At 50.4% G+C, this 23,354-nt stretch overlaps 1 protein-coding gene across 1 annotated transcript; it reads left to right on the top strand.

Annotated features, from left to right (window-relative positions):
- The first annotated feature begins 7,751 nt into the window (after positions 1 to 7,751).
- On the top strand, positions 7,752 to 11,333 carry LOC103640562 (probable LRR receptor-like serine/threonine-protein kinase At3g47570). The gene is made up of 2 exons (XM_008663607.3): positions 7,752 to 10,685; positions 10,783 to 11,333. Exons 1-2 carry the CDS (start codon positions 7,808 to 7,810, stop codon positions 11,175 to 11,177), a joined length of 3,273 nt encoding a protein of 1,090 aa, XP_008661829.1. The 5' UTR covers positions 7,752 to 7,807; the 3' UTR covers positions 11,178 to 11,333.
- Positions 11,334 to 23,354: the final 12,021 nt, after the last annotated feature.

The following is a 23,354-nucleotide window of genomic DNA, read 5'->3' on the forward strand; positions in this document are numbered from 1 at the left end:
GTCAGGGTCTCCTCCAGCAGCCGGGATGCCCTGTGGTGGTGCAGGGGGCATCTCTGGCTGAGGTGCAGTGGAAGGCGGCCTCTCAGACTCCACCTCCCGCTAAGGCGAGGGGGAAGAGTCCTGCTGCTCCTAATCCTGCTCCTGCTCCTGGCGTCGGCGTTCCTGCTCCTCGTGCAGGCGACGATGCAGTCTCTCTAGTTGACTGGACTGACCTGACACTGTGCGACACAGTGGACGCTCCGCCAGGCGGGAAGGCAAAAAGGGGATCACAGACTTACGTGCAGTGCTCCTAAGACGAGCCATCTACAGAAGACAACGTAAGCACTAGAGTAAGAGTAGAACTATTAGACCAGAAAGTAAACAAAAAGAAAAGTGAGACAAAACTTTTGAGATAAGTAAATAACATAGAGTTGGTCAAGATAACCAACTTTTGAAAAGATTCTAAGGTCAAGGTAAAAGTAAGGGTCTATAGTCCTTAGGTCGACCATTCTAGTCTAGGTTAGCGGTCCTACAGTCAGCAAGGGCTTTGATACCACTTATGTCACACCCGGTTTTGGAAGGCAAACCGAATGCGAACCATGTACGTGCCAGGATCAGAAACTCACGTACACAACGATTACATAATTGGACATCATCACACAATGCTCAAATTAAATAACGAAAGGATACTTAGTTACATCAAGATGTCCAAGACATCCACAGAGTCTAATACATAACCATTGTTCAACATAATTATCAAAGTGCAAAATTACGAAACATAGAAGCTAAGCCTACACAGGCAGCTGACTGGGGGTTTTCCACTAAGAAAGAACTAGAACTCTTCATATTCCTGGAACTCCTCGAAGTCATCCATGTTGCCAGCATCACCTCCTGAGCACTGAGCACACTGGGGACAACCTGGGGTGGGGTGGTGTGTAAAGCAAGGGTGAGTACACATCAATGTACTCAGCAAATGTCCCGTTTGGCTAAAGTGGACTAGCTGTATATGGAGTTTGAGGTTAAGTAGTTGCTTTTAGTTGGTCAAGTAGTTATTATTAGTAGAGCCAAGTTTTAGTAATAAACCCATTTATTACCCAGAAGTACCTCCTCAAAAGAGGAAATACCAGAGATCACATTTTATATCATCATTGTTAACCATCATCATAAAAGTATCCAAAGTTCTTCTAATCAAAGAGGATCCCAAGGCTGCTCTTAACCGTGAGCTCGGCTGATATACCAGTTCTTAAAACTCTGTAGAGGTTGTACACTTTACCCACAAGTCATGATCCCTTTCCAGCCTGGGTTGTACAGACCCGATCTTCACTACCAAGGTGAATGGCCAGGGATACACTACGTAGCCTTTACAAAGACTCCCCTGGTGCATAGTTGCTCGTTAGGTTTCGCCAGTCGTACAAACGCAGTACACCTCCCCAAGGTGGGTGACTAACAAAACCAAATCAAAAGAACCTCTGCACCCCAACCTTGGCAGAGCGAGCACTACACCCCGGCCCCCATTGACGGCCCTCTGGCAAAGCCAACTACACCCCCAGGTTTATCTAATTAATCAGCTAAGGGCATCCCATTCCACCCTCATGGTTGTACTGTTATCCCAGGTGGTCACTCCACGAACAGGTCCTTACGGAGAGGTACTCAGGAAAAAGGCCTGAGCCCCCTAAGGTATCACAAGATCATCCACATAATCAGGATAACAGTATCGTATCATAAATGTTCACATCATGTTCATTGATTAAAGTTAAGGCAATAGCAAAATGCTAACCATGATAACCCAAAAGGTAAACAAGGATAAATACAGACTAGTCAATCCTTAGGTTTCATAAAGTAATGCGGGATAATGAATCATAAAGTATGTAGGACATAATAGGTCAGAGGACACTTGCCTTCACTAGGCTGCTGCTCAGGGAGGTCTCCAACTACACACTCAGGAACCTCGGACTGCTCGTTGTCTAAATAAAGCGAGCATGCATTCAATACATTTGGAAAGTACAAATGAACATCACACCAACCATGTACAAACATTGGAACACATCTTAAAGGACACAAAACTACCTAAGGGATCATGAATTCAAATTATAACATAACCTATAACATGCCTTAACTTTATTTGAAGATAGATTACTATTTCCCCTAGGTGTTACTTACAAGTACCCAAACATAGTTCAACTTATTTTATTGGGACCTAAAATTTAGAACAGAGGTAAACTCATGCAATACACATTATTAATCTCACAAGCTTACACATGTTTAAATCTCTAAGTTCTCCTTTTATTTATTTTATTAAATAAATAAAAATACATCTACATTAGTTCATATTCAATCCTAAAAATTAGAGTGTGCAGACATTAAGTGGAACCATTTTATTTAAATAGAGAATAATTCTATGAACATTTTGCCATTTGAATCACTAAATTTGGAGTTCATATGTAAAAGTTATGAAATAAACAAGTTTGGGAATTCAAAATATGAAATTAGGGCTAATTCTGTGAATATTTAAAAGTCCAGGGCTAAATCTACAAGATTACAGGGGCCTGCGCGCGAAAACCAGGGACGGCGGGTTGATTTCTAGTAAACCGAGGGTCTCTTTAAGAAAACTACAGCGTGAAGGGGTATCGGGTGAATCTAACCGTCAGATCTAAAACCAACGAATGAGATTAGATCCGTGGCCGAGGGGGCGCGCGCGTGAGCGGGCGAGCGCTAACAGGTGGGCCAGGGAGCGTCAGCGATAGAGGGGGAGAGCGCGCTAACCGAGCAGGCCTAGCGTCAGGGGGTTTGGGCGCTGACAGGCGGGCTAGGGCGCTAGAGCGCGCGTGCACGAAGCGTTATCCATGATCTGAGCCGTTCGATCTGAATTAGACGGAGGGGATCAGACAGGGGGAAATAGACGGCTGCGGGCGGCGCCGCTCCTCTCCGCGGCGGTGAGGTTGCCGGAGTTGAGGCTGGCGCGGGCTAGGGTGGCTCCGGGGTCGCCGGAGTTGGGCAGAGAGGGAGAGGGCGCCACAGCGAACTCAATGGCGGGGAAGAGGCCATGAATCCACGGGCAGAGAGGGCAGAACGACAATGAGAAGGCCTCGGGCGGGCCGGAGCAACTCCGGTGAGCCATTCCGGCCACGGGGAGGGGACTTAAGGCGCGCTAAGGCCTGGGCTAGCTTCAGCAGAGGCAAGGGTGACACAGGGACCTACTCCGGGGAACTAGACCGGGCTAAATCGGTCGGCCACCGCGCGAGCATGGCGGACCGCCGCGGCCGAGCACCGACGAAGGTGAAATTGACCGAACATAGGGCACAATAAGGGAAATTGGGCACAGGGACGGGTGTCTCATCTCGGGGAGGCTTGGAGCGGCTCCGTCGAGCTGGATGGCCAGGAACGCGGGTGCGGGTCTCCGGCGGCGGCTGGCGTCATGGGCAGAGCGCGAGAGAGGGTGAAGCTGTGTGAAATGAGGCGAGGGGTGTGCGCGGGGCACTAGTGGGGCTCTAAGAAGGGAGCTGGGCGCGTGGGCGGGCGTCGTGGCCGAGAAATCTGGCGACGTGTGCGAGTGCGCACGCGCTAGTCCACGGCGAGCGCGGAGGGGGCGGAACTGACAGGGCAGGCCCACGACGCAGAGAGAGAAGAAAGAGGCACGCGGGGCAACGACTCGGCGACTGGCGATCTGGGCCCACGAGACAGAGAGAGAGAGGGAGCGTGCGGGGGAGAAAAACGGGCGCCGACAGATCGGCCCCACTAGGCAGCGAGCGAGAGAGGGAGGGCGCGCGCGAGGGAGAACTGCCGCTGACAGGCGGGGTCCGCCTGTCAGGCGGCGCGGGCGCGGGGGCGCGCGGCCTGGCTGGGCTTAGTGGGCCAACTGGGCTGCTTTCTCTTTTCCTTTTTCTCTGGATTTTCTAATTCCTTTTCTATTTCTTTTCTGTAGGGTTTTCAAATCCAAATTCAAACTAGGTTTCAAATTCAAATAAATTCAAACTTGTACAACACTTCAAAGAATATTTTAAGCCCAACATGATGCAACATGTCATGACTCATAGGGTTTTGGCAAAAATAAATAATTAACCTCCACTAGTTTAAGCTATTCCTAATAAAAAGGAAAAAGGGAGAAAACCTAGAGTGAGAAAAGGAAGAGTAACACATGATTTTGGGTGATAATTAGAAAGAAATTTATACCCCCAAAATCAGGGAATTACATGTTGCGCAGTGGTCAGACTGATGGACCGGGCCTGCCTGTCGGCGCAGTAAGGTAGCGCAAAGGTGTGGACACTGGATGGTGGGACCAGGTTGTCGACGCAAACTAGCTGTTGGGCTGTGCAGGGAGAATGGTTGAGTGGGCCGAGGGGTAGTTGGGCCGGCGGAGCGGGGTTCGGGCCCAAACAGTTGTTTTGTCTTTTCTTTTTCTTTTTTTCTTCTCTTTTTTTCTATTTCATTTACAAATTTTAGTTTTCAAATTTAAACTTGTCTCGAGAATTTGAATATAAATGCAAAAATACAAGAACTTTAGCATGAAATGCATTCTTTCTTTATTTAATATAATTGTTATTAGTCAACTTGACCCCCATTATTTGAATATGTAAAAAAAAGAAATCAAATAATTCCCAAAACACTAACATATAACTATATTTATTTATTTATCTTATTATTTTTCTCTTATACATATTTTTGGGCTTTACACCGGGTTATTACCATAAAAACAAAGTGGCGTGAGAGATGTCATATTCATCATCATAAAACTCCTTCAATAGATGCATAAAATATTATAAATAGTAGGCATAAAACCCAATCATAGAAGGCATAAACATGGATCGGGGAGGTCATCACCGGAGGACGGCCCTGAGGCAACCGGATCGGAGGATGCCTCGGAGGCCACCAGATCGGAGGACGTCATAGAGGCCACCGGATCGGAGGTGGTCGTTGTCGGAGGACGCCTGAGACGCGTCGGGTCAGAGGATGTCGTTGTCGTCGCATGCTGCTTTAGGTGGTCACCGTCGACGTCGTCGATCACGCCTCGGACAGTCGCCGCTGAAAAAGTTCTAATATAGGCCCAACCAATAACCCCGCTGAAAATTAGGGGCGGTTTTATGGCCGATACAAATTTGTGTCAAAAATTAGGACGGTTTGGCCAGGCGCCCACGCAGGATCATGTATGTGTGTGTTGTTACGCTAGGCGATGATCACCCACGTTGGAATGACTCAACACAATTCATGAATAGCTTAATAATTAATAAAAATTGGTTAAGCGATTTTAAGGTGATGATCATTATCGTGACGAATGGACTGCTACATATATGACCACTCACATATACATGACGAATAGCTGCCACATATATACACAATAGTCAAGGTCAAGGTCAAGGTCAAGGTGTCGTGTCCGTCACGTTTGAAGTCTAATTTTTTTCAAGCATCTCTCGACTGCGTGTGTATAGGTGTAGATCTAGTTTACCAATAGTTTTTTTTTGTGTACGTGTGGTATGCTGTGGTGTAAATTCATGCTTAAGTTTAGATATTACAGCTTATATTTGAAGTATGAAAAACATTTGCCCTCTGTCAAATCGATATTGATGCCTGATTTGGAGTTTGGACCCGGCAATTACTTGGACACTATGATTTATTAGGTCGAAAGTCATCTCCATGTGGATTCCTGGGATTAATGAGTAGACGCGGAAAGGGGAACAACTGGGAAGGTCGAAAAGACGAACTTTCTTTGGCTGACCAGAGACCCTAGGTCCTTCTAGTATTCCATGAGACGACCCAACATCAACGTGGATATCTCACGCGTGGATCTAAACGACCACTAGTCAGTCATTGGTTTGAACCCTCTAAAATTACAGCTGTGTGCCTGCGTATACGTCCAAGGTATTTACTCTTTTAAAGCAAGAGTTTTGTCGTACGTGTTTGAGCTGTTTTTCTTCCTTATTTCTTTTCTATTAATAATAAGCCGATTACAAAAAAACACAAACGTAACATGACAGGAAGCCACATATTACATAGCTCTTTATATAATACCACCTCACTGGCTTAAGGACGAGTGACCAAATGAGCTATAAAAGAAGTGATTATTGTGCTTCTTTTCAACTCATATTTTTTTCGGCATTTTGACTAAAATAAATTATAATATTTGTTTTTATCAATTTAATGTCTAATATGTAGACCATGTGTTCACTTTAATATTATTTTTTATAGATATCAAATATGAGTGTGTATCATTGTAATCGTAATGGTATTGGACTAGTGGAGTTTTAATTTAGGGCATGTACAACCCAATTAAATGAGGGGTCCCTTGAGGAATCTCTAGAGGGCTAAGTGAAAAAAGATCATGAGACGGGTTCTACGCAACTCTCTATACATATTATGTCTTGACTGTATTTATTATCTATGAACTCAGAGTTGTATCATACAATATTTTACATGTATTTGGAAAATCGGTCCGAGGGGCTCAGGTTGTACATGCCCTTGGAGGACTGCTAATGGACCACCCAGAGTCCACTAAATTAATTTCCAAAATTTGACCCGAGTGTCACATCATTCTTTTTTTACAACATCTACTCCACGACAATAAACAAGTTTCATTAATCACTTTATCACACTTAGAGCATCCACAAGAGTTTATAAAAAAAATAATTAGTAAATTAATAAGTGCTTTAAGTGGTTAACAAAAATCCACTAGTACAAAAAAACTTTATTCCTGCAGTGAGGTCTAATTTCTACAAGCGGTTTCGGTTATTAACCGCCAGCGAAAATAAAATGGCCAGTCCGACTCAAGAACTACCAGTGGAAAAACTTTGCACTGGCTGATTTCTTAATAACCGCTAGTGAAAATCGTGCATTTCTACTGACGATTTTCTTAAAAAAAATAGTAACTAGAAATCATGGATTTGCAATGGCGGTTTTCTTAAGAACCGTTAGTAGAAATCATTTTTATCCTGAATTTTGAGTTTTTTAAATAACCTCATATGAAAAAACATCAAAATAAAATTTATATATCTCTAAAAGTTACAAAACTTTGTAGTTGACAACGTTTTCATTTGAAATCATTTGGACTATCAAAATTACATCTGAATTTATCAAATTTAAAATGCAAATTTTGCAAAGGACCTCGGATGAAAAAAAGTACCAAAAGTAAGTGATGGGTGAGGTGGTAGAGTAGGCTATGCATGACATGGGGTCGGTAGTTCAATTCCCACAAAAAGTGTAATGTTTGAATTTTGCAAAAAAATGTTGTGACTAGTAAAATTACATATTTTTGCTATTTCAAAACCCAATTTATGTTTCCTAGAACTGGCGGTTGTTTTAACTAAACCGTCAATACAAATCAATTTTCACTGACAATTGTCAATTAACCGCTGTGAAAATAAATATTTCAATTATCCTCTACCTCTAAAAAACGCTAGTAAAAATAGACTAAGAACAACCTCTAGAGCTTTTTTTTTTGTACCAGTGAGTTGAGAGCAACCATCTCCCAACCACGCGTGCGTATATTTCAAGACGATTGGTTCGATTTGCCTAAATGACGAAAAACTAATAAGAGTTGAGTTAGAAAGTTGTTGCAGAGCGCATCCTTTCCAATCTTGTTAAAAAATTCAAGATTGATATATAGTGGGTTTTGGAAATTATTGGAGAAGCTCTTATTAGCTATATAGAGGTGCTCAATAAATTCATGAAAATTTGAGAAATGTAAGTATAAACAAAGCTAATATATGATATGTATATACGTTTTCATACAAGGTCATGTTTTCATACAAGCTGCATGCACCGCCATGGCTATAAACGAGAGGCCCCGGAGGCCATTCATTCTTCACGCAAGAGCTTCTGCTAGCTAGCCATTTCGACCATGTGTCCATGCCGTACTTGCCTAGCGTTGTGCTTGTGCATGGCCACGATCCTCCTCTTAGGGCCATGCCAATGGGTAGGCACCGCCGCCGCAACGACAACAGCCAGCCAGGCGGTGACTGTGACAGATACTGCCAGCAGTAGTGACCGAGAGGCGCTGCTGTGCATCAAGTCCTACCTGTCGCATCGCAACGGCAGCGGCGGCGCCCTGGCTACATGGGGCAGCAACAACGGCTCGCTGGACGTCTGCCGGTGGCAGGGCGTGCGGTGCAAGCGGCGGCAAGACAGCGGCGGCGGCGGCGGCGCTCTCCGAGTCGTCACAGGCCTATCCCTCGAAGGAGAAGGCGTGGCCGGCCAGATCCCGCCGTGTATCTCCAACCTCACCTACCTCACTCGGATCCACCTGCCATTCAACTCGCTCGGCGGCGCGCTACCTCCGGAGATAGGCCGGCTCCGGAGGCTCCGGTACGTCAACCTCAGCTCCAACGCCCTCACCGGCGCGATCCCGACCGAGCTCGCCTCGTGCTCGGCCCTCCGCGTCGTGTCTCTCAAGAAAAACAACCTCAGCGGAGGCATCCCTGCTGCTCTCTTCAAAAACTGCTATTCGATCCAGAAGGTCGATCTCCGCATGAACAACCTCGACGGCCCGATCCCTGATCTGCTGCCGTACCATAGCTCTACTGATACTAGTAGTAGTCTGCAACTACTTGGCCTCACCCAGAACAACCTCTCCGGCGAGATACCGTCTTCCGTTGGCAACCTCTCCTCGCTTGTTTACTTCCTGGCTGCTCAGAACCTTCTGACCGGCAGCATCCCAGGTAGCCTGGCATCGTTAGCGAGCATCCAAGTCATTGATCTCACCTACAACAATCTGTCAGGCACCGTGCCCAGCTCCATCTTCAACCTCTCCTCGCTTATATACCTGGGCTTGGGAGACAACGGTTTTGTAGGGGAGCTGCCGGCGACGATGGGCAACCGTCTCCCAAACATCCAGGGTCTTATACTGTCGGCGAATAATTTCTACGGAGAGATCCCCAAATCGATAGCAAATGCCACCAACCTTGTGGACATATACATGCAGGAGAACTCGCTCGGCGGAGTCATCCCCTCCCTGGGAACCCTACGAAGCCTGCAGACCTTGTTCCTGTACAACAACAAGAAGCTGGAAGCCGGGGACGACTGGGCGTTCCTCTCCTCCCTAGCGAACTGCCCGCAGCTGGGTTTCTTGGTCTTGGACAGGAACAGGCTGCAGGGACCTCTTCCCAGCTCAGTGGCCAACCTGTCACAAAACCTGAAAGAGTTTGTCCTTGGCTCAAACCTCATCACAGGTGCCATCCCATCTGGGATCGGCGACCTGGCTAACCTTTCCGTCCTCTACCTAGACAACAACATGCTATCTGGGCACATACCTGCTTCCATTGGGAAGCTTCGCAGTATGTTTGCTCTCAACTTGTCCAAGAACCGGCTGTCCGGAGAAATCCCAGCATCCATAGGCGACAACTGGGCTCAGTTGACCGAGCTTTACCTGCAAGAGAACAGCCTCAGTGGAGCCATACCAGCAGGGCTAGCTGGATGCAGAAACCTGCTGGCACTGAACCTCTCGTCCAACGCCTTTTCTGGACCTATACCGGAAGGCCTCTTCGGTAGACTGGACCAGCTGAACTGGTACCTTGACCTGTCCAAGAACCAGCTCGCAGGCTCCATCCCAGACGAATTCAGCAACATGATCAACCTCGAATCCCTCAACATCTCCAGCAACAGCATCTCTGGTAAAATCCCCTCCACTCTCGGCTCGTGCGTGCTCTTGCAGGCTCTTCGCCTGGAAGCCAACTCCCTGGACGGTCAAATCCCGTCGTCTCTTGCCACCTTGAAAGGAATCAAGGAGCTCGACTTCTCTCGCAACAACTTGTCTGGTAAAATTCCAGAGTTTCTGGAACAGTTCGATAGCTTGCAGTACCTGAATTTATCCTTCAACAATCTTGACGGCCCTATTCCTACGCAAGGCGTCGTCTTTGGCAATGCCACAAGCAGGCTTTTCCTCCAGGGGAACCCGAAACTGTGTGCAGAAACTATAGCAGTGCTAGGCCTCCCACTCTGCAGGGCTCAAAACCCGTCTGCAAGGAACCGATTCCTGGTTCGGTTCTTGGCTGTTCTGTTGCCTTGCGTAGTTGTGGTTTCCCTTCTGTCTGTCCTGTTCTTGAAGAGGTGGAGCAGAAAGCCGCGTCCCTTCCACGAATCCTCCGAAGAGTCATTCAAGATGGTAACCTACAGTGACCTAAGCATGGCAACCAACGGATTTTCACCTGGCAGCCTGATTGGTTCGGGGCAGTCTAGCTCAGTCTACAGAGGTTCGTTACCGTCGAAAACTGATGACGTCCATACGATGATTGCCGTCAAGGTATTCAAGCTCGGTCAGTCCAGTTCGTCGAAAAGCTTTCTAGCCGAGTGCAGAGCGCTAAGAAACACCCGCCACCGCAATCTAGTGAAGGTGATCACCGCGTGCTCGACGTGCGATCCTTTCGGTAACGAGTTCAAGGCTCTGGTTCTAGAATATGTGCCGAATGGCACCCTTGCTGACCACCTCCACGCCAAGTACCCCGGCTATGGTGATGGTGCTCGTCTAAGTTTAGGCGACAGGATTGGCATAGCGGCTGATGTCGCTTCTGTTCTAGAGTACCTTCATGTCTGGAGTGCGCCTCCCATGGCTCACTGCGACATCAAACCAAGCAATATTCTCTTGGATGATGACAACGTTGCCCATGTCGGAGACTTTGGGCTGGCGCGGTTCCTCCAACATGCTTCTTCTGCTTGTGCTGGGGGCCATCGCAACGCAACAAGCTCTGTTGGAGCAGCAGGATCCGTGGGCTACATACCTCCAGGTCAGTCTGTTTGTCTACATTTGTGCCTATGCACTGATTTTTTTTTTTGCGAATTTTTTTGTTCATAAAAACATGTTCTCTATCTACAATAATGCAGAGTATGGAATGGGAAGCAGAATATCAACTGAGGGGGACGTATACAGCTACGGCATTGTTCTCCTGGAAATGCTCACCGGCAAAAGCCCTACCGATGAATCGTTTCACGATGGCTTCACCCTACACAAATACGTCGAGGAAGCACTGCCACGGATCGGCGAGGTTCTGGACGCTGATCTCAGTGAAGAGGTCGCAGATCTTACCAGTCGTACTCGATCGTCGCAGGAACGACGAGCCAGCAACACTGAGGTGCACAAGTGCATTTTTCAGCTGCTAAACCTTGGATTACTGTGCTCCCAAGAAGCGCCAAAGGATCGACCAAGCATACAGTATGTATACGCTGAGATAGTTCAAGTCAAGGAACACTTCGGTTCCTGTAGTGTAAAGGAAACGTGACAGATTTTAGGTTCCCTTTGGAAAAGCAATGGATTAGAGCTGACTATGAATTACAATCCTACATGAATTGAGAATGCAGGAAAAAATTCCCACCTAGCCTTTAGCCTTTGGATGGTGTGCAGGAATTTGAATAAAGAGATAAAAAGTTATAGGAAAGTTTCCAAGAGGTTGGACCTCTTGTTATTTTCCTGCAAAAGTTGAATGGAAGAAAACAATTTATAGGAATTTAAAAGAAATTGATAGAATTGAATCCTGTGTTCCAAAGGCTCACGCAGGAATTTTTCCTGAATCCTTCAAAAATCCTTCATATTTTCAGCTACAAGATTTGATAAATAATATGACTGTAGACATATTACGGGTGTTTGTTTCAGCTTAAAATCGGATTTATCTCGCCATCAGAATACGATTATGTCAGCCAAATGTTTTTCTTCTCGGCCTGTTTATGTAAGAATCACTCAAATTAATATGTATGTAGAATTCGTCGAGTCATCATGATGGGAGGAATCCATTGCTTTATAGATCCTAAATTCTATTAACCCCTTCATCTTTATCTTCCTTATTACATAAGTCCCGCGATATTTAGATTCTCATGATAACTAGATTATTCGTGAATCTAGATTCTTAAAAAAAGCAAAAAAGTTATACCAAGCCCAATAGCTAGTAAAAAGTTTCCGTCGAGCAATAATAAGGACACGCAAGGAAAATCAAGAGAAATTGGACAAATGAGGAGATGAAATTTACGAACTGGATGAAGCCTTCTCTAGCAGCATAGGGGGGCACCATGGCACGAGGAACGTGAACGGGATTACGCTCTCGTCCGTGTCCTTTTGTGCCTCCATGTCCCGCTCTAGCCACCGGGCGACGTTCGCGTCGCTAGTGACGATGCCACGACGGCAACCAACATCCTCCAAGGGCCATCAGTCATCATCTGGTGGAAAGGACGTGCTCTTGCCATGAGTGATGCCACCTCCTCCGTAGATAGGATCTGATTGTTGAGAACTACGTTACCACGGATCTAGTCGAACTACGTTACCACGGATCACTAGATTCGTTCCCTTCCCTCCCGTCAACACATTAGGCACGAAAAGATATGGATGACCCGTATCCATTCACAGAAACACGACAGAGAGCACTAGAAACACATAATGTAGGGTTGGGCTTTTGGCCTCTTTCTCTTCTTTATTCCGTATGAGTGGATACATGTTCTATATACAGAGACGTGATAGCCCTTAGAGGCGTATTCAGTATTTGCCCATATAACCATTCATTGGAGTTTCTCAACACTCCCCTTGGACGAATACCGTGACCAACACATGCTTCATTAAAACTCCCAAAAATTCAGTGAGAAAAATATGGAGAAAGAGCGCATGGTGAAATATATTGCATTTGCACTTTGTTGCCTCATTAAAAACCTTATATGAGAAACTTCAGAAAAAAAACTCACCAAGGAAAAAGAGTACAACAGCTGCCATCAGGACAAATTTTGATCTTCTAGATCTGGATTCTATTGAATATTCTACAAGGGCTAAATTTAAAAATGTGCTCCCCCTGATCCTTGTAAAACCGTATCAATAAGGCAAAACATCTTCTTCTGAAAGTATATATATGCACATAAAGATTTAGCAAACGGATGCATATCCTTGCATGGACTATTTCAGGAACTTTACCTCTACTCACTTCTAGGATATACGAGATAAGTGCACGTATCAACATAAATAAGCCACTTTGGCTGATGGTGTTCGATCGACTGGATCTATATATTTGATAGAAACTTCCGTAAAGGTTCACATATTGACCATCAAGCTACCGCCTTAGGGCATAGAATATGACATTTATTGTCTTACGATTGTGATCAATATAAGCATTTGCTCCCTCTGACGATGACATCTTTCAAAGTCGTTATCCCTCAACTCAAGCATATTCTTCAAGATATATGTCTTATTGTTCATCTGGAATAACGAGAATGGATGAGGTTGGGGTGCTATCATTTTCTATCTTACACACAATTTATACATAGTTGTGCAAAGCAAGTAAGATGTCCTTCTATAGGACTTAGGGGATAATATAGTTGCAATAGTACATATTCTAAATATGACACATCACTCCACGCGTTCATCCATTGCAACATCTATGATGGTGTAACAAAAGTCATCAAAGATCGTAATTTCATCGATCAGATACATCGTTATAGTCTGTCCTTCTGGCATAATGGGGATATTTTGCTGGTAACACCTAAACCTTATAGGTTTCTGCCATCAGGGCTTTATAGGATACCGTAATTCCACATCATTTGGAAAATACCATGAGTAAAACTTATGGAATGCACATGTGCTTATTCGCTGAACTTCAAGTCCTTTTGTTCCTCATCTTATTCCTTTTCGGGTATGTATGGGTCTTTATCCCTTTATAGATGTTATCAAACTTTGGTGTTCAACACAGACTTTGTTTCTTCTGAAAAGGTTCCGTCTGGGAACTATAATCTCAACTAGGAGGTATTCTCTCCACTAGAGAGTGACCATTCATCAGGAATGTATTGTCCGGTATGAGATTTGTATGTTGCATATTTATAATTTAAGGATATGAGTCCTCCTAGGATCTCATGATGGATCTTCATAATCTTATTAACTACATATTTTAATTCATGCCATTTTCTAGATATATTATATAGTGGAACAGTGTTTATTCAACACATATGTGGGATGGGTCTCTCACAAGACCACTTGAACCATCGCATTCACCACACAGTATTTCAATAGTGCCCATAATGTTTGAACTTCAAGCTCGCGACTTTCACTTTGTGATTCTTGATTCAGCCTCGCTTGCATTTATCAATGACCCGATAAGAGAGCTTAAAGCACTCGTGCCTAGGACTCTGTTTTGGATCCGTTTGCAATCTAGAGAGGCAAGATAGGTGTCGACATATTTGTCTCCCACATTTAATAATGATCTCCGTCATTTCCCAAAACGAAAGATTCATTGTTCCGTATTCCCAGCACAATGATATTGCGCGCATTGCTAGGAATTTCATCATTAAAATGAACCTCTTCGTGAGGCAAATCACCATCAGGGTGAATTAATCAGAGGAGAGTTATCACGGACCACATGGATCTGTAATAATAACATATGCTTTGACTAAGGCCGATGGATCATATTCACGGGCATCCCCATAGAATAGATCAACTGTCAATAAGTCAAATGTGGATATGATATTAATCACGGGTATATCCACATCTACATCAGGTAGAAGCATTCAAATCAATATGGTTACGTCTCAAGGATTTCTGGCAAACTCCATATACACAGGAGTACACACTGAACGACAAGTTCAGTTTGGCTTTTGTGCGTTTTATAGAATATTGAGGCATTACACTAAATGGGCATTTATCTTCCCCTAATGCCGAGATGTTCTAAAAGCATGATGTCGGGTACCATAATTAGGGGTACCACCAACACTCCTAAACTCGGCTGGTAATCACCATCAGCACAAGCTGTAGAGATTGATGGGTGCAATTCAGGTCAAGGCTCCGTCCACTCAAGGGACGCGATCTCGCCTCGCTCGAGCCCAGCCTCGGGCAGGAACAGTAGACCCAGACGAATTCACGCCTCGCCCGAGGGCCTCCTTAAGCAACGGGCACACCCTCGGCTCGCCCGAGGCCCAGCTCGGGCAGGCTTCGCAGTGAAGCAACCTTGGCCAGATCGCCTCGCCAACCGACCGTATCGTAGGAGCATTCAATGCGAGGATCGCCTGACACCTTATCCTGACGCACGTTCCTCAGTCGGTAGGGCCGAAATGACCGCAGTCACTTCGCCTCTCCACTGACTGACCTGACAGGAAAACAGCGCCGCCTGCCCCGCTCCGACTGTTGTGCCACCCGACAGGGCAAGGCTGACAACAGCTAAGTCCAGCCTCAGGCGCAACAGGAAGCTCCGCCTCGCCCGACCTCAGGGCTCGGCCCCCGCCTCGGCCTCGGAAGGTGGTCTCCGCCTCGCCCGACCCCAAGGCTCGGCCTCAACCTCGACCTCGGAGGATGGTCTCCGCCTCGCCCGACCCCAGGGCTCGGCCTCAACTTTGACCTCGAAAGATGGTCTCCGCCTCGCCCGACCCTAGGGCTCGACCTCGGCCCCGACCTCAGAAGGAATCGCGTCCTCACCCAACCCCAGCCTCGGCTCAGGAGGAGTCTCCGCCTCGCCCGACCTTGGGCTCGGATCGACCACGCCACAGGGGGGTACATCATTGCCCTACCCCTAGCTAGCTCAGGCTACAGGGAACAAGACCGGCGTCCCATCTGGCTCACCCCAGTAAACAAGCAATGATGGCACCCCGCGTGCGTCCATGACGACGGCGGTTCTCAGCCCCCTACGGAAGCAAGGAGACGTCAGCAAAGTCCCGGCAGCCCCGACAACTGTGCTTCTACAGGGCTCAAGCGCTCCTCCGATGGCCACGACATCGCATGCACAGGGCTCTAGCACCTCTCTGACAGCCACGTTGGCATGTACATAGGGCTCTGGCTCCTCCTTGCCGGACACGTTAGCATATTGCTACACCCCCCATTGTACACCTGGACCCTCTCCTTACATCTATAAAAGGAAGGTCCAGGCCCTCATACGGGAGGGTGGTCGCGCGGGAGGACGGGCCGACAAACAGGCTCTCCCTCGCGAACGCTTGTAACCCCCTACTGCAAGTGCATCCACCCTGGGCATAGGATAACACGAGTCGTGGTTCTCTCCCCTTGTGTTCCATCTCGCGCTGACCCATCTAGGCTGGGACACGCAGCGACAATTTTACTCGTCGGTCCAGGGACCCCCCGGGTCGAAACGCCGACAGTTGGCGCGCCAGGTAGGGGCCTGCTGCATGTTGACGAACAACTTCCCGTCGAGCTCCAGATGGGTAGTCTCCAGCAACCTCTTCAGCTTGGGACGCTGCTCCGTTTTGGGAGTCTCGAGTTCATGTCCCTCGACGGCAGCTACAACATGGTACTCCTTCCTCCGCAGCACGACAGCGACAACGGCGACCGTCAGCCCGCTCGGCGGCGGCAGACTCGACGACGTCTTCCTCCCGTGGCGGAAGAGCAGCATCCGAGTCTGTCCCGCCACCTTCCTCGCCGCAGGAGGAGGAGGCGGGGCAACTGTGGCCAAGCAGGAGGCGGCACCTCGTCGGCTGTCGAGCAAGTCGACGACGCCGGCACCCCGGTGGGGGACATGTCAGGCGTTGACCTCGCACCCGAGACGATGGCGAGTGTCGTTTCCCCGCAACGTGCCAACCCCAAGCGGACAGATGACACCAGCACCCTCGCGGAGGACTTGCTGGGCGTTAGCCTCGTACCTGAGATAATGGTGCAATCCGTCCCCTATGCGACTTCGTCACCGTCCGTCGATCAAGAGGTACCGTCCGTTTTCCACCCTGTGCCTTTTAGATTCAGCTTCGATCCACCAAGCGACCCCGCTTCGGTGGACGCTTTCATAAAGGCATATCCTAACCTTCCGGGGTACCATATGTGGTCAACCTGAGACCGACTGACGGCCGTCTCGACCTATGGGCCCCCAGGTTCCGAGGAAGTTGACGAGCCTGACTCTGGTTGGGATTTCTCTGGGCTCAGTAATCCCAGTGCCATGCGAGACTTCATGACCGCATGTGACTACTGCCTCTCTGATTGCTCCGATGATGGGCACAACCTTGACGATGAGGGCTGTGGCCCAAGTCGCGAATGTTTCCACGTCGATCTAGGGGGTCTCGACGAAGGCAACCACCTTGGTATGCTGGAGGACGACGATCCCCCTAGGCCTGCGCCTCGCGTTGACATCCTACGGGAGCTAGTTGTGGTCCTAGTCCCTGTGGGGGGTCAGGACACACAACTCGAGCAAATCCGCGAGATGCAGGCCAAGCTCGACGAGGAAGCAGGACAACTTGTGCAGCTCTGGCAAAACATCGAGCAGGAGTGGGCAGGCTGAGCACTAGCCGGAGAAGCGTGTCATCAGGCCCAGGACGTCCAGCGTCGTATCGCTGATGATACGAGGGCAAGGCTACCCTGGCTTCTAGTGGGGTCGGCCAGAACCTGGCTGCAGCGGCAATTCTACTCCGAGCGATGCCGGAGCCATCCACCACCGAGGGGCGGCGTATCCAGGGAGAACTCAAGAATCTCCTGGAGGATGCCGCGGTCCGACGGGCCGAGAGCTCTGCCTCCCGAAGGCAAGGGTACCCCCTGGAGCATCGCGCCGCGACTTCCTGATTCATGCGGGAAGCCTCGGTCCACACCGGGCGCACGCGGGACGCAACGCCTGCAGCCCCGGGTCGCCTCAGCAACGAGCACCACCGCCGCGACTGACGAGCCCGCCTCGACGAGAAGGTGCACCGAGGCTACCACCCCAGGCGTGGGGGACGCTACGACAGCGAGGAGGATCGAAGTCCCTCGCCCAAACCACTCGGCCCGCAAGCTTTCAGCCGGGCCATACGACGGGCGCCGTTCCCGACCCAGTTCCGAGCCCCGACTACCATCACTAAGTACTCGAGGGAAACGAGGCCGGAACTGTGGCTTGCGGACTACCGGCTGGCCTGCCAGCTGGGTGGAACGGACGATGACAACCTCATCATCCGCAACCTCCTCCTGTTCCTCTCTGACGCCGCCCGAGCCTGGCTGGAGCATCTGCCTCCTACGCAGATCTCCAACTGGGACAACCTGGTCAAAGCCTTCGCCGGAAACTTCCAGGGCACATACATGCGCCCTGGGAACTCTTGGGATCTCCGAAGCTGCCGCCAGCAGCCAGGGGAATCCCTGCGAGACTACATCCGGCGATTTTCGAAGCAGCGCACCGAGCTGCCCAACATCACCGACTCAGATGTCATCGGGGCGTTCCTCGCCGGCACCACTTTCCGCGACCTGGTGAGCAAGCTGGGTCGCAAGACTCCCACCAAGGCGAGCGAGTTGATGGACATCGCCACCAAGTTTGCCTCTAGTCAGGAGGCGGTCGAAGCCATCTTACGTAAGGACAAGCAGCCTCAGGGACGCCAGCAGGAAGACGTTCCCGAGGCGTCCGCCCAACGCGGCACGAAGAAGAAGGCCAAGAAGAAGTCGCAAGCGAAACAAGACGCCACCGACGCAGATCTTGTCGTCGCCGCCGAGCACAGGAACCCTCGGAAGCCTCCTAGAGGGGCCAACCTATTCGACAAGATGCTCAAGGAGTCGTGTCCCTATCACCAGGGTCCCGTCAAGCACACCCTTGAGGAATGCGTTATGCTTCGGCGCTACTTCCATAAGGCCGGGCCCCCGGCGGAAGGTGGCAAAGGCCAGGACAATGACAAGAAGGAGGGCGACAAGGCAGAAGAGTTCCCCGAGGTCCACGACTATTTCATGATCTACGGTGGGCAAGTGGTGAACGCCTCGGCTCGGCACCGCAAGCAGGAGCGCCGGGAGGTCTGCTCGGTGAAGGTGGCGGCGCTAGTCTACCTAGATTGGTCCGACAAGCCCATCACCTTCGACCAAGGCGACCACCCCGACCGCGTGCCGAGCCCAGGAAAGTACCCGCTCGTTGTCGACCCCGTCATCAGCAACGTCAGGCTCACCAAGGTCCTCATGGACGGAGGCAGCAGCCTCAACATCATCTACGCCGAGACCCTCGGGCTCTTGCAAATCGATCTGTCCACAATCCGGGCCGGTGCGGTGCCCTTTCACGGGATCATCCCCGGAAAGCGCGTCCAGCCCCTTGGATGACTCGATCTGCCCGTCTACTTCGGGACTCCCTCCAACTTCCGAAAGGAAACCCTCACGTTCGAGGTGGTCGGGTTCCGAGGAACCTACCATGCAGTGCTGGGGAGACCATGCTACGCCAAGTTTATGGCCATCCCCAACTACACCTACCTCGAGCTCAAGATGTCGGGCCCCAACGGGGTCATCACCGTCGGATCCACGTACCGACACGCGTACGAATGCGATGTGGAGTGCGTGGAGTACGTAGAGGCCCTCGCCGAATCTGAGGCCCTCATCACCGACCTGGAGTGCCTCTCCAAGGAGGTGCCTGATGCGAAGCGCCACGCCGGCAACTTCGAGCCAGCGGAGGCGGTTCAGTCCGTCCCCCTTGACCCCAGCAACGACGCCTGCAAACAAGTCCGGATCGGCTCCGAGCTCGACCCCAAATAGGAAGCAGTGCTCGTCGACTTTCTCTGCGCAAACGCCGAGGTGTTTGCATGGAGTGCCTCGGACATGCCCGGCATACCGAGGGATGTCGCCGAGCACTCGCTGGATATCCGAGCAGGAGCCCGACCCGTGAAGCAGCCTCTGTGCCGATTCGACGAAGAAAAGCGCAGAGCCATAGGCGAGGAGATCCACAAGCTGATGGCTGCAGGGTTCATCAAAGAGGTATTCCATCCCGAATGGCTAGCCAACCCTGTGCTTGTGAAAAAGAAAGGTGGGAAATGTAGGATGTGTGTTGACTACACTGGTCTAAACAAAGCATGTCCGAAGGTTCCCTACCCTCTGCCTCGCATCGATCAAATCGTGGATTCCACTGCTAGGTGCGAAACCCTGTCATTTCTCGATGCCTACTCGGGTTATCACCAAATCAGGATGAAAGAGTTCGACCAGCTCGCGACTTCTTTCATCACACCTTTTGGCATGTACTGCTATATTACTATGCCATCTAGTTTGAGGAATGCAGGTGCGACATACCAAAGGTGCATGAACCACGTGATCAGAGAGCACATCGGCCGAACGGTCGAGGCTTACATCGATGACATCGTAGTCAAGACGAGGAAAGCCTCCGACCTCCTCTCTGACCTTGAAACGACATTCAAGTGTCTGAAGGCGAAAGGCGTAAAACTCAATCCCGAGAAGTGTGTCTTCGGAGTCCCCCGAGGCATGCTCCTGGGGTTCATCGTCTCCGAGCGGGGCATCGAGGCCAACCCGGAGAAAATCGCGGCCATCACCAACATGGGGCCTATCAAAGACTTGAAAGGAGTACAGAGGGTCATGGGATGCCTTGCGGCTCTGAGCCGCTTCATCTCGCGCCTCGGCGAAAGAGGCCTACCCTTGTACTGCCTCTTAAGGAAGACCGAGCGCTTCGCTTGGACCCCCGAGGCCGAGGAAGCCCTCGGAAACTTAAAGGCGCTCCTTACAAGCGCGCCCATCTTGGTGCCCCCCACTGCGGGAGAAGCCCTCTTGATCTACGTAGCCGCAACCACTCAGGTGGTCAGCGCCGCGATCGTGGTCGAGAGACGAGAAGAAGGGCATGCATTGCTCGTCCAGAGGCCGGTCTACTTCATCAATGAAGTGCTATCCGAGACCAAGATCCGCTACCCACAAATTTAGAAGCTACTGTACGTAGTAATTCTGACGCGGCGAAAGTTGCGACACTACTTCGAGTCTCATCCGGTGACTGTGGTGTCATCTTTCCCCCTGGGGGAGATCATCAAGTGCCGAGAGGCCTCGGGTAGGATTGCAAAGTGGGCAGTGGAGATCATGGGCGAGACAATCTTGTTCGCTCCTCGGAAGGCCATCAAGTCCCAAGTCTTGGCGAACTTCGTGGCTGAATGGGTCGACACCCAGCTACCAACAGCTCCGATCCAACCGGAACTCTGGACCATGTATTTCGATGGGTCGCTGACGAAAACAGGAGCAGGTGCGGGCCTGCTCTTCATCTCACCCCTCGAGAAGCACCTCCGCTACGTGCTGCGCCCTCATTTCCCAGCGTCAAACAACGTGGCCGAGTACGAGGCACTGGTTAACGGGTTGCGCATCGCCATCGAACTAGGGGTTCGGCGCCTCGACGCTCGTGGCGACTCGCAGCTTGTCGTTGACCAAGTCATGAAGAACTCCCACTGCCGCGACCCAAGGATAGAAGCCTACTGCGACGAGGTTCGGTGCCTGTAAGACAAGTTCTACGGGCTCGGGCTCAACCACGTCGCTCGACGGTACAACGAGACTACGGATGAGCTAGCTAAAATAGCCTCGGGGCGGACAACGGTTCCCCCGGACGTCTTCTCCCGAGACATACATCAACCCTCCATCAAGACCAACGACACGCCCGAGCCCGAGGAAGCCTCGGCCCAGCCCGAGGAGGCCTCGGCCCAGCCCGAGGCATCCTCGGCCGCCGAGGGTGAGGCACTGCATGTCGAGGAAGAGCGGAATGGGGTCACGGCTAATCGAAACTGGCAGACCCCGTACCTGCAATATCTCCACCGAGGAGAGCTACCCCTCGACAAAGCCAAAGCTCGGCGACTGGCAGGGCGCGCCAAGTCGTTCGTCTTACTGGGTGACGAAAAGGAGCTCTACCACTGCAGCCCCTCAGGCATCCTCCAACGATGCATATCCATCACCAAAGGTCAGGAGCTATTGCAAGAAATACACTCGGGGGCTTGCGGTAACCACGCAGCACCTCGAGCCCTCGTTGGAAACGCCTTCCGACAAGGCTTCTACTGGCCGACCGTGGTGGCTGACGCCACTAGGATTGTACGCTCCTGCCAAGGGTGTCAATTCTACGCAAGGCAGACGCACCTGCCCGCTCAGGCCCTGCAAACAATACCCATCACCTGGTCGTTTGCTGTGTGGGGTCTGGACCTCGTCCGTCCCTTGCAGAAGGCACCCGGGGGCTTCACGCACCTGCTGGTCGCCATCGACAAATTCTCCAAGTGGATCAAGGTCCGACCCCTGACCAGCATCAGGTCCGAGCAGGCGGTGGCATTCTTCACCAACATCATCCATCGCTTTGGGGTCCTGAACTCCATCATCACCGACAATGGCACCCAGTTCACTGGCAAGAAGTTCCTGGACTTCTGCGAGGACCACCACATCCATGTGGACTGGGCTGCCGTAGCTCACCCCATGACAAATGGGCAGGTAGAGCGTGCCAACGGCATGCTTCTGCAGGGACTAAAACCGAGGATCTACAACGACCTCAACAAGTTCGGCAAGCGATGGATGAAGGAACTACCCTCGGTAGCCTAGAGTTTGAGGACAACGCCAAGCCGAGCCATGGGCTTCTCACCGTTCTTTCTAGTCTATGGGGCCGAGGCAGACTTAGAATACGGTTCCCCGAGGATGAAGGCGTACGACGACCGAAGCAACCAGACCAGCCAAGAAGACTCACTGGACCAACTGGAAGAGGCTCGAGACATGGCCTTACTACACTCGGCACGGTATCAGCAGTCTCTGCGACGCTACCACGCCCGAGGGGTTCGGCCCCGAGACCTCCAGGTGGGGGACTTGGTACTTTGGCTGCGGCAAGACGCCCGAGGGCGCCACAAGCTCACTCCTCCCTGGGAAGGGCCATTCATCATCGCCAAGATTTTGAAGCCCGGAACATACAAGCTGGCCAACAGTCAAGGCGAGGTCTACAGCAATGCTTGGAACATCCGACAGCTACGTCGCTTTTACCCTTAAGATGTTTTCTAGTCGTTCATATACCTCGTTCTCTTTACATACACAAATAGATTCTAACCGTCAAGGAAGGGTCAGCCTTGCCTCGGCAAAGCTCGACCCTCCCTCGGGGGCTAGAAGGGGGAACCCCCTCCGCGTCAAAATTTTCCTCGGAAAAAATCTTTCTGCCAGAACATCTTTCGTGCTTTTTGATTGCTTCGATAGCGGGGTCCTGAAAATGATGGAGTACATGTAAGCAGCAAGGCCGACCGAGCCGAGGGACTCCTACGCCTCCGGGATACGGATACCTCACTCATCACCTTCCGCGATAAGTAACTCTCGCTCGGATAAGCGATTCTGCTGCCGAACAAGTCTTAACGCTCAAAAACTTTTCTGGCACAACGATTTTTTGTGCCTTCTCGACTATATCGATAATGGAATCCTGCGGACGAGTAAGAGTACATGTAAGCGGCAAGGCCGACCGAGCCGAGGGACTCCTACGCCTCCGGGATACAGATACCTCACTCATCACTATCGGCGTTTCGACCCCGGGGGGTCCCTGGACCGACGAGTAAATTATTGCTGCGTATCCCAGCCTAGATGGGTCGGCGTGAGACAGAACACAAGGGGGAACAATAAGGGGAACCGCGGCTCGTGTTGTCGTGCGCCCAGGGCGGATGCGCTTGCAGTAGGGGGTTACAAGCGTTCGCTAGGGAGAGGGAGAGAAGAGAGTGGGAGCCTGTCCGTCAGCCCGTTCTCCCGCGCGGCCACCTTCTCGTACGAGGGCCCTGGACCTTCCTTTTATAGACGTAAGGAGAAGGCCCAGGTGTAC

Source organism: Zea mays, chromosome 1, assembly GCF_902167145.1.
Source record: "Zea mays cultivar B73 chromosome 1, Zm-B73-REFERENCE-NAM-5.0, whole genome shotgun sequence".
Taxonomy (NCBI): Eukaryota; Viridiplantae; Streptophyta; class Magnoliopsida; order Poales; family Poaceae; genus Zea; species Zea mays.

Coding starts and splice junctions, on each gene's coding strand:
- LOC103640562 (XM_008663607.3), top strand. CDS start 7,808: ATGTGTCCATGCCGTACTTGCCTAGCGTTGTGCTTGTGCATGGCCACG. Junction 10,686..10,782: donor CGTGGGCTACATACCTCCAG/GTCAGTCTGTTT, acceptor ACAATAATGCAG/AGTATGGAATGGGAAGCAGA.